The 10,864-nt window shown below is 46.9% G+C and overlaps 1 protein-coding gene across 1 annotated transcript; it reads left to right on the plus strand.

Moving 5' to 3' along the window:
• Positions 1-2,619: 2,619 nt before the first annotated feature.
• On the plus strand, positions 2,620-8,948 carry LOC103894094 (cis-aconitate decarboxylase). Its single transcript, XM_009273412.1, has 6 exons — positions 2,620-2,640; positions 3,236-3,290; positions 6,339-6,526; positions 6,708-6,800; positions 7,095-7,300; positions 8,030-8,948. The coding sequence occupies exons 1-6, from the start codon at positions 2,620-2,622 to the stop codon at positions 8,946-8,948; spliced, it is 1,482 nt and encodes a 493-aa protein (XP_009271687.1).
• Positions 8,949-10,864: the final 1,916 nt, after the last annotated feature.

A 10,864-nucleotide genomic window follows, 5' to 3' on the forward strand; every position in this document is an offset into this window, starting at 1 on the left:
GTTTTGTGGAGGATGTAGAGACACAAGTGATAGGGCTGGTTCCCTCTGCTTGCAGTGCAATCCTTCATAGGACATCTGAGAAGGGGGGAAAGGCAATACCAGAATATGCCATATCGGGCTACGGAGGTGTAAAGGGAAAGGATGTGAGAGGATTTAGACCAAGATATGGAAAAGGAGGAGGATAAAGGAGCTTCCCTTGGGAGGAAAAGGTTTTGGGGTTGGAAACAGCTGCAGACCTGCTCTGCTCACACCTACCCGCAGCATCTCCCCACGCACTGCAAACACAGACTTGTGCTCCCTGTCCTAAGACCATTTCAGCGTTTGTGCATTGCCTCCCCTCCTCCTCCATTTCATGCAACGTAAGGACACATCAAATAATTAATCCCCTCCTGTTCTCTCAGGAGTAGCAGCACTAGTAATGCTGTGGGCTGCACCAAGACCTGGAGAAACGAGGGTCTGCGTGGAAACACCCAGAGGTGTTTTCTGTCCAAAGTATGCCCAAGCCGTGTTTGTCCCTGGGATAAAACCACTCATTGCTGCTGTCACTAACCGTTTCGTGCCGCTGCTGCCTCTGGCATTTTGTAAGGACCTATTTCTCCTCATGCACTACCGAAAACTGATAACATGACACCTCTGCTCCCCAGTCCGTGCAACACAGCAAAGAAGGATCTCCCACCAAGTCTTTTCTTTGTGCTGAAGTCTGAAAGCCGGGCATCCTCAGCTGGGACTGCTGCAAAGTAGCTCTTTGGGTAGAGATCATGCAGGCAACGCAGGGCAGTGCGGAGGCAGAGGAGCAAACGGGAAGTCCCTTTCTACCATGTGGGGTTAGCAGCTCTCTGTACACACGGGGTACCAGCCAGCACAGCCACTGTCCAGGAAACCACGAGGATGGAGACCTCCCCACAGTGAGGAGGCACCTGAAGACCTGGGGCGCTGCCAGGCCTTTCAGAGAGCTGGGTCTACCGAACGGATGGGGCAGCCCGGGGTGATCCTTCCCTTGCACAAATCCCTCGTGCAGCGAGGGCAAAGCCAAAGCCATCCCCTCACGCACCCACCCTCCTCCGTCTTCTTTCCTTTTCCTGCTTGCCCTGACATTCTTCAGCATGGGGTTTGCAGAAATGGCTCGTGAGGTCCTCCCTCTGTCCTGGCTCTTCTCCTTTCAGCATGACCTCTGAGCCATGCCCACGTGGCCAGCATGCCAGCTGGGCTGCAGCCTCTGAACACCTTTTCCTTTACTTGCCGCCTTGCTTGCAATAACTTCCCTTCACCCCTTCCAGAAAAGGTCATCCCCCTCTGCACCTACTTTCCACCTTGCTGTTATACCTGGGCTTTGCAGACATCACTGTGTGCATCTGCTTTGCACTGACATCTGCTGCCTGTGCTTCTTTACCTTGATTAATATTAATGGGAATATGCTAGTGTATGGACGTTGTCTCCACAGGAGGTTGGAGCAAGGCTTAGCACGCCATGGGACACATATATAAATACCAAAACGTTAATTTTTCAGACACTTATTCCCCAGTGGCATTTTGCGATTAGTTTTCCATCCCACCTTATTAATGATAACAAATGTTTATAAAGCTCTGAGAAAATACTGTGTCTCTCAAGATAAACATGTTAAGAGAATAAAATGCAATTCTTTTTGGATAAGCACACAGCAAGATTAACAGTGCACGACAACGCTACACAGCTGGAATAAATATCACAACCCTGACTCTCCTCTGGTGAAAAGCAGCATGAAGTTGCCTGAGATGCATTGCTATGTTCACAGTGATCAAGGGTCTGACTAGTATTTAGTAGCAAATTCAGGCTGGTTTTAAATGCAAGATGTATCACACCAGGCTGTTATTCTGCACAAAATAATACGCAACATGTTAAATGTCCCCAGGTTTCACTATTAGACAAAGCAAAGAGCCATGGCATTCCCCCAAAGTCCAAATGTTCATTTGGGAACGAAGGGTCCCGCTGCCTCCTGGAAGCTACAGAGTTCACGTCTGCACTAACATTTCACTGAACCGGCAGCACATGGCAGGCAACATCGCAGAGCTGAATATTTAGAAGAAGGAGAGCTATGAAAAGATTCAGCCAAATGACAAAACACTGAATGTATTCGAGAAAAGCATCAAAGAAAAACACCAATGCCACACTTCTCCCTCTGCAGCTTGGATTACCTGGTTTGGTGACACTTCAGCTCAATGGGAGGATGCTCTTGTCCCTCTCATTTCCTGGTAAGTACCAGTTTTATAGTCCTCCTCTGTAGGAGGAGCCTGGGGCCAGTTGCTTCACACATTGGCACCTGTGGCATTTTGGAGACAGGCATTTCCTTGAACCTTGTCGGTTATTGTCCTAAATCTTTTTTTATTTCCTGAAACCAGGGGGGTTTCCCTTCCGTTCAGCAGAGAAAAACCACCCCTCCTCATCTATTCCCCCCACCCTCTCCGTCCCCAGAGGCTGATGTCATCACACTTGAAATTCAGTTGCAAAAAAACAAAAAGCAAATTGCCTTTCAGAAGCATATATAAACCCTGACAGCAAAGCACCTTTCAGACAGACACCTCTCCCATCCCTCGAATAGAGCAGTGCAGAGCTGGGGATTAAGCAGTGGTAGCAGCCACCAGCATGGTCTACTTAACCTTACAGGTAACTACTATTTCATGTACAAAACCTATTCATCTCTAATCTTTCCTTTTTTCACTTTAAGGAGGTAATGTCGTTTTCTGGGCGTTTCCTCAACTGGTCAAAATTATCGTGACATTAAATGGGAACCTGCCCCAATACTAACAAAATCAGATGGTTTTCACAGACACTTTATTCATAGTTACTAACCTGTTCCTTCCATGCCTGTTCCTTTTATGCGTCCCAAACGTGTTTTGCACAGTGCCGTGGCGGGGGGGTTGTTGTTGTTGGGACGTGCTGTGTGGTTTTTTTCTCCTCGTGTCCACTCTGAGCTGGTCCTGCTCGCAGCCGTAAGAGGATTTCATGGTAGGTCTGAAAAGGCTGTGCTGCCCCTTCTACTGTACTGCTTTATTTCCCTGGATATTATTGGCACCCCTGCTGGACTGAGCTTTGGAAAAATGTTTTTTTTTTTTCTCCTTTAAATATGTAGTTGGTTTTATCCGCTCGTTTGATCTGTGAGTGTCTTACAATGCCATGTTAGAGGCACAACCAGTAAAATGGCTCTGAAGAAGCTCAAGCAGCTTAGGTGACAAATGCTCTTCCTCTGTCTTTACTCTAGAAATCCCAGAAGTTCTTGGCAAGCTCCCGGCAAGTTCACAAAACTGCTACTCACGGTTTGTATCTCTCTGCAGAACAGCATTCCCTACCCTTTTTTAAAGAGCATCCCAAAATAATCATGTCATTACTTTTTTTAAAAAAAAAGAAAGCGCTGGGCTAAGCACACTGAGATGAACCGCTCAAATTCGTGGAAGACAAAGCATGCCTGGGGGGTCTTGTGATGATCGCTGCCCTCGGTTGCTAAAGAACAAGGAGAGAAGTAACAAGTGGTAAAAATGTTGATTGCTTGTCCCGCGCTAGAACAGAAAATTTAACTGATTTAGAACCAGACTTTCCAAATTCTTACTCTTTGACCATAAATATAAGATATTTAAATTGTAGCTGTCATCGGATTGCTCAGATCATTAACTCCTCTGTTTGTCATTACTTCTGTTTTACATCTGATCTTGCTATTAGCAGTACTTGAAGTGATTCGCGGATCGTTCTCCGTGTCTCACAGCCAGCCTGTTGTCTTCTCCAGCACTGCATGTCTACAGCTTCTCTGCTCCAGACAAATTAAGCAGAACTTTGCTGTGTAGCCACTTGGTCTGTTATAAGTTTGTCTATTAACTTATTTTAAAATGTGTTATTAATACAATAAATGCAATGCATGTTACTTAATGAACACTTGAGAACAAGAAAAATAATAATAATCCACACAGATTTATTTGCTCTGGGACAGGGTCTTTTTTTTTTTTTTTTTTTTTTTTTTTTTTTTTTTTTTTTTTTTTTTTTTTTTGCCTGTTGTCTTCTCCAGCACTGCATGTCTACAGCTTCTCTGCTCCAGACAAATTAAGCAGAACTTTGCTGTGTAGCCACTTGGTCTGTTATAAGTTTGTCTATTAACTTATTTTAAAATGTGTTATTAATACAATAAATGCAATGCATGTTACTTAATGAACACTTGAGAACAAGAAAAATAATAATAATCCACACAGATTTATTTGCTCTGGGACAGGGTCTTTTTTTTGTTTTGTTTTTGTTAAGTTCTGCAGCACAGCTGCCATACCAGGACAAAAACACTGGAGTCATGAAATGCTTTTAACTGAAGAGTTAAAAAATACTGCTGCCTACTGAAGTGACAAAGATTTGATAACGGGAAGGAAGCAATCAAAATTTTATGGGTGCAGTGTGATTCGAGTGAATTTTGCTCCAGCCTCTCCAATCTGGTTCCTTCTCCTTGAGGGCGTTGGTGCTTTCGTTTGTGGTGTACTGAAGATGCTCACAGAGAGGACACAGTTTTTTGTCAGCAGAAGGTTTCCAAACTGCTGAGTGTTACAGATTCCTATAGCAATATATTTCACAGAGCCGCTGCGAGGGGTGAGTTTTATTTCAGTGAGTCACAGCAATGATGACATTCTCAGCTGTGTTTACAAGTAGCTTTTAGACTCCTAGGCTCTAGGTGAGTCCAAATACATTTGCAAGCAAACTGTGAGTCAGTAGGCATGACATTTAAGAATGAATACCTGCTAGTGAAATTAGGGAATGGTCATTTTTTTAATTGGGATATTTTCTGTTTAAAAAATGAAGTGTCATATGTACCTGTTGATTTTGATGAGGTTTCCCGTAAGATGTTGAAGCAAAGTATTTTTATTTTCTTGCTTCACTCATCTTGACTTTTTCATGTGATTAGTTTCATTTGGACATTAATGCCATCTGTTATCTGCGTGCATGTGTGCGTGCACCCCCCACATACATACAGACATGTGTGTATTTATATGGATTCACAATCATGCAGATGTTAGCTGTATTGAATTTTATAGTTTTTCTACTCTCATGTGCACTCTCAAAATGATATTATAAATTATAATGGGTCATAATAATTATAATTCTATGAATTATAAATTCATCAAAACAAAGCAATTTGTCACTGAAATTAAAAAGTAGAATGGTCCCAAACTGGATATTTTCCACAGAATTTTAACACCTCCAAAGATTTGGAAATGGTGACTTACAAATCCAAAAGTGCCAGTAGTTTGTGCTGTCTGCCCAGCTCTACCTTACAGGTTATAAATACAGGCACCGATTCTGCCTTGGGAAGCTCGACGTGCTGCTTCTTGTCTACCAGCAAAGGTGTTTTCAGAGACAGGAAAAACTTTCCTTCAAACACCGAGCTCAGGAGATCTTCTGGTTTAATCTCCTTCTGAAGCGTAGGCTGAATCCTCTGATATGCTGAGCTCAACTATGAAAGAACAAAGGCCTTTTTTATCAGCACTAGCATTGTTTTGAGTGCATAGGGCTTAAGAGCTTTGCTGGCTGAGTCAAGACACCTCAGTGCCTTGTAGGACCAAACTTCTGGATAAATCCAGGCTTTGGGGTCTAGTCCTGCTTGCCAAAAAATAACGGAAGCTGTTTTTATGTGACCCACTCCCGGCAGGGCACCACTGGTAATGTAACAGGGCACCTGCTCTGCCTTTTCTCCAGATAAAGGGACATAATTTGTATTGACCCCCCCAAAAAGATGGCTGCTTGAAACCTGGGGGGGGGGATGTGGCTGAGCCCTGAAACTGCTTCACTTGAACCTTCTTGAAGCCACCCCAGGAGGTGCACAGAGCAGTCCTTACAGCATGTGAAGGCAGTAGGAGCCAGGACGTGCTGTGGACCCTTGGAAACCCATGGAGAGGGACAGGATTCACACCACCCTGCTCACCTTGGGCTCCCTGTGCTGGCAATGAGGGAGAAACAGCACCTCCCCTCAGAGAAGATGCCAGTCCCCTCGCCAGGATCATCTCTCCACTGTCTATTGAGAGAGCCTGGAGCAACGGTGCTCCTCTCCTAGACTCTGCCAAGTGCCTGAAGCCACAGGAGATGACTCTGGGCCCAAATGGCATTCTCAGGGAGAGGCTGACAGCCTGGGACAGCACAGGGAAGCCGTACGTCACCTCTCAAATCTGTAGAGCTGTATGCGGCCACGCGATCCAAGGGACATGCTGGGCAGATCCTGCACTCTCCAGCTGCCTTTGCCCTTCAATAAATTCAGTGAGACCAGAGGCTGAAGACCTCTGAGCTGTCAGCACGTGGCCCACATGTGTCTTTACCCCCTCCCCTCTCTCTTGGTGCTGCAGTGGTGGCCAGGAGCGCTCCAGAGGAGACCGTGACCAGCAGCTTTGCCGCCTTCATCCATGCAGTTCGACCCGAGCACTTGTCCAAGACCGTCTGTCACAGAAGCAAGAGGATGATCCTTGACAGCATTGGGGTTGGCCTGGTGGGCAGCACGACGCATGTGTTCGATATTGCTCTGCAGTACTGCCGGGTAAGAACAGCCCCATATTGCCATGTAAGTTACGTGGTCCCCACCCTGACATCACCACCATAGCCAGGGCCTCATTTCATGGCTGATGTAGGACTTTTGCCTTGCAGTAGAGGGATGTTCTGGCATCACACAATCACTGCTTCACTCAAGGTCTTCCCCTGAATTTCTCTCCCTTTCACAGGAGCTGTACTCTTCGGTTGCCGTGAGCTCTGTCTATGGCAAGCCAGGTGTAAAGCTCTCCCCCACGCTGGCTGCGTTCACCAACGGAGTTGCGGTAAGGCGGGCTCTTCCAGGAGAAGCTCTGCTTTGTGGTGCCTTCAGAGACACTACTAAGTATTACAGGCAGCAGACTGGTGACTGGGAGGGGTAATGGGGGACAAGAAGTCATGGGCTCCTCTGCAGTCTTGCACACTGCTTTTAGAGGGACCGAACAGCCACCATGGGGACCACTAGGTGACCGGGTGGATGTTGTTACAGACGTAGCCTCAGCAACATCAGCAAGGACCCCTAGCTCCCTCAGCTCCCAGCCCCCGACACCAGCATGTCCTTATCTCCATTTCTCTGGCAGACTCACTCCATGGACTTCGATGATACCTGGCACCCTGCTACTCACCCGTCAGGGGCTGTTCTGCCAGCTCTTCTGGCAGCTTCCCAGATGCTACCTCCAAGCACCAAACCCAACGGCGTGGATTTCCTGCTGGCATTTAATGTGGGCCTGGAAGTGCAAGGAAGGCTCATGCATTTCTCCACTGAGGCTCACAACATTCCCAAAAGGTAAACCTCCTTTTCTTCACCGAGTAGGAAGAGGGTTGGTGAGTCTGTTAACAGGCCTACTCAGGGTTTCAAAATGTTAGTTTAAGTCCAGCTGAACTCAGGATCAGGGTAAAGCCCTACTGAGAGCCAAATGCCAGTTCTGCCAGAGCTGATGAGTCACCGCTTATTTCATAATCATTTGGTGGCCTCCAGTGATCTTGCCTTAAAAATAACCATCAAGAGGACTACCACTGAGTCTGCAGTGTCGTCATCCAAAGTAACCAGGGCAAAAGCACAGGACAGGCAGTGGCCCACAGCCATGCAGACAGCCTAATTGTGGGCACAGTCCCTGGCACAATTTCTGCCCTGGTGTGGTCCAAGGGACAGCACCGACCAGGAATTGTTACCCTTCGGCATGTTAGATGAGGCCACCTTATTTGTCTGAGGGGAGAAAGTTTGGCTGTATGGACACAAGCCATGCCGCCTACTCTTAGGGAAAATTAAAAATTGCTTTCTGGAGATGCTGAGCTCAGTCTGTTGTCTCCAATGAAGTTTCAAGTAGACGCTTAGTTTTCAGACGGCTAAATTTTGAGTTAGGTGAATCCCACCTGCACCAGAGCCGTGAGGGATTTCCACTGGCTGACTTGGCAGCTCATTTCCAGTCCCACAGGCAGGTCTGGTAAGTGAGGCGCTTGGGTGCTCCCTGTGCCAAGCAGGCAGGGATGCTCATATCTGCAATTTCCCCTTTAGGTTCCACCCTCCCTCGGTGGTCGGTACCATGGGCAGTGCTGCAGCCACTGCAAAACTGCTCTCTCTCAGCGCGGCCCAGTGCGCACATGCTTTGGGCATTGCTGCATCGCTTGCAGGGGCACCCATGGCAAACGCCGCCACCCAAGCCAAGCCATTGCATATCGGAAATGCTACCCGCCTGGGCTTCGAAGCAGCGCTGCTGGCCGCCCGAGGGATGGAGGCTAACCCCTCAATTCTGGATGATATCCCTGGTTGCTCTGGATTCAGTGCTTTCTACAGTGTCTATCAACCCAAACCACTGTCCACACCGAGTGACCATCATGAGTTCCTCTTGGAGAAGCAGGATATTGCTTTCAAGCGATTCCCAGCCCACCTGGGCATGCACTGGGTGGTGGATGCTGCCTTGTCTGTCCGGAACCTGTTCATCAACTATGCAGGGTCCTTCTCTCCCTCTTTGATCCGCACCATTGTGCTGAAGATCCCAGTGTCAAAGTACATCAATCGGCCTTTCCCCAGCTCCGAACACCAGGCCAGACACTCCTTCCAATTCAATGCCTGTACTGCCCTGTTGGATGGTGAGGTGGGCCTCAGCTCCTTCACAGAGAGCAGCATCCACCGGCAGGAGCTGAGGGAGCTGCTGGACAAAGTGGTGGTGGAGCACCCTGAAGATAACGTGGCCAACTTTGACAAGATGTATGGAGAGGTGGCACTGCTCCTGCACAGCGGGGATGTCCTGACAGGCAAATGTGACACTTTCTATGGGCACTGGAGGAAGCCTCTGAGCAAAGAATCGCTCCTGAAGAAGTTTCGATCCAACGCCTCTCATGTGCTTCCAGAAGAAAAAATAGAAACCATCATCACCATGGTGGACAACCTGGAGAACCTGTCAGATAGTTCCCAGCTGGCCTGCAGCCTGTGAGGGAACAGCAAGTGGTTGTTTTTTTTTTTTTATAAGGGACTTGTCCCAGTGAAAATCTGATTCCTTTCTTCATTGGTGCTTTACTATTCATTTCCAATGACAGGAAAGTTCCACCCCTCGAAGTCAAAGTAGATGCTTTAATACCAAAGGAGTCCACAAGGCAGGAGGTATGTCTGTGTCAGTAATTAGTACACAGATTAAATTTCAACTCACAGTTGATGCTGTCTGAGTAGCTGAAAGGTCACTACAAATACAAAAAATCTCCCATGGAAATCTATGAGAATCCTGGGGTATCATCTGGAAGCCGGTTCCCCAGAAGGAACTGTGTCTAGATATTTTTTAAAGCTGCATTCAAAGTTTTTTCTGTGCAGAATGCCTAACCGCTGAGTCTGGGAAGAAGAGGAAGTTCAACTCCAAATGTGCGCTTTTCTTAGCGCTCTTCTGGGCACTTTTCGGATCATGGTTAGTTAGTCACGCTGGCCAGATGAAAAATCTATCAGTTACTGTAAACAGCTCTGCCTGCAAAACTCTCAGGCAGAGAGGGATTTTTTTTTTTTTTTTTTTTTTTTTTGGAAGTTCAACTCCAAATGTGCGCTTTTCTTAGCGCTCTTCTGGGCACTTTTCGGATCATGGTTAGTTAGTCACGCTGGCCAGATGAAAAATCTATCAGTTACTGTAAACAGCTCTGCCTGCAAAACTCTCAGGCAGAGAGGGATTTTTTTTTTTTTTTTCTTTTCCAGTAAAAGCCTCCCATTTCTCCAGCACTTGGGAAGTCTTTGTCACTTCTCTGTGTACAAGGGATGGTTCAAGGACCCTTAAAACCTGTATGTCTTTTCTGAATGAAAGGCAGTTGGTAGGCGAGGAACCCTACATCAGTCCTACACCTGCATCCTACGCCTCCTGAGAGGTGATCCCTGCCAATCCTAGGGCTGTCCCATATCATCCCTTCTGGCTTTGCGCAGGTCGCCCAGGCACCTATTCAGACCTGGCTCACCAGAAGTGTCCTCTATAGTCCGTGCAGAGATGGGCACCTCTGGATGGTGACTTGGACACATACACACTGTGACTCACATTGGGAAATTCCTGTTTCTCTCCCCCGAGAGGATGGAAAGCTTACTGAGGCTCAGTCCTTAACTCATCTTTCCAGCTGGGATGAAATCAGTACTTGTGCTCCTGAGTAGCCATTCACTGAAAGGCTTTCTTACCCTGCATCCTTTCTGAACAGTAAGATGGAGAACTATGCAATATTCCTCTGTACATTAGGCAAATACTGTGATTGCTTATCCAAAGGGCTTGTTTCCGATGTGATCATGATATAGGTACAGCATCTGTTGCAGAAGTTAGGGTTGCCTTCTGCAAGGGGGACCGAGATGGGACTAGACAGGCAAGAAGAAATGTGGGCCGGTTCCTTTTTAGCTTGCTGGTAGTGGTCTATGCAGAGAACTTCCCAGCCAGGGCAAAACTGTTTGCCCACCTGGTAATCCACTCTCTCATACTGTCTAGCATTTTCACACTGAATCTTTCTGAATAAAGAACGGAAGTAAATTCATTTTCTGCATAAAGATTTAATGCTACATTATGTAGACCATCAGGGTTTCAGTTTTAATCTGAACATACGCAATACAGAGGCTTTTCCAGTAGATGGGGAACACTGCAGAGGCTAGGACAGGACCAGCTAGAAGGCTGGCTTGCGGCCAGTGATTTCTCCAGAGTCATATATTTATATTGAGCCCTGCAGGCTGTTTTTCCTGGTGAGAACAATAGCTATTAGCCAGCAAAGCCTGGCTGTGGTTAAACACGATCGCTCAACGAAGAGAAGTTACCCAGTGTTTCTCCATTAAGCAACGGATTTCAAATACTCGTTAAGTTTCCATGACAAGCTTCTAGTTTCCCTTGGATCGAGTCAGGTGTGAGAT

This window comes from Aptenodytes forsteri, unplaced genomic scaffold (genome assembly GCF_000699145.1).
Source record: "Aptenodytes forsteri isolate BGI_AS27 unplaced genomic scaffold, ASM69914v1 Scaffold191, whole genome shotgun sequence".
Classification (NCBI taxonomy): Eukaryota; Metazoa; Chordata; class Aves; order Sphenisciformes; family Spheniscidae; genus Aptenodytes; species Aptenodytes forsteri.

Bases quoted from the DNA above. Each gene is read 5' to 3' on its own strand.
- LOC103894094 (XM_009273412.1), top strand. From the start codon at position 2,620: ATGGTCTACTTAACCTTACAG. The intron at 3,291-6,338 runs GTTTGTATCTCT...TTGGTGCTGCAG, and splicing joins TCACAAAACTGCTACTCACG to TGGTGGCCAGGAGCGCTCCA. The intron at 6,527-6,707 runs GTAAGAACAGCC...TCCCTTTCACAG, and splicing joins TTGCTCTGCAGTACTGCCGG to GAGCTGTACTCTTCGGTTGC.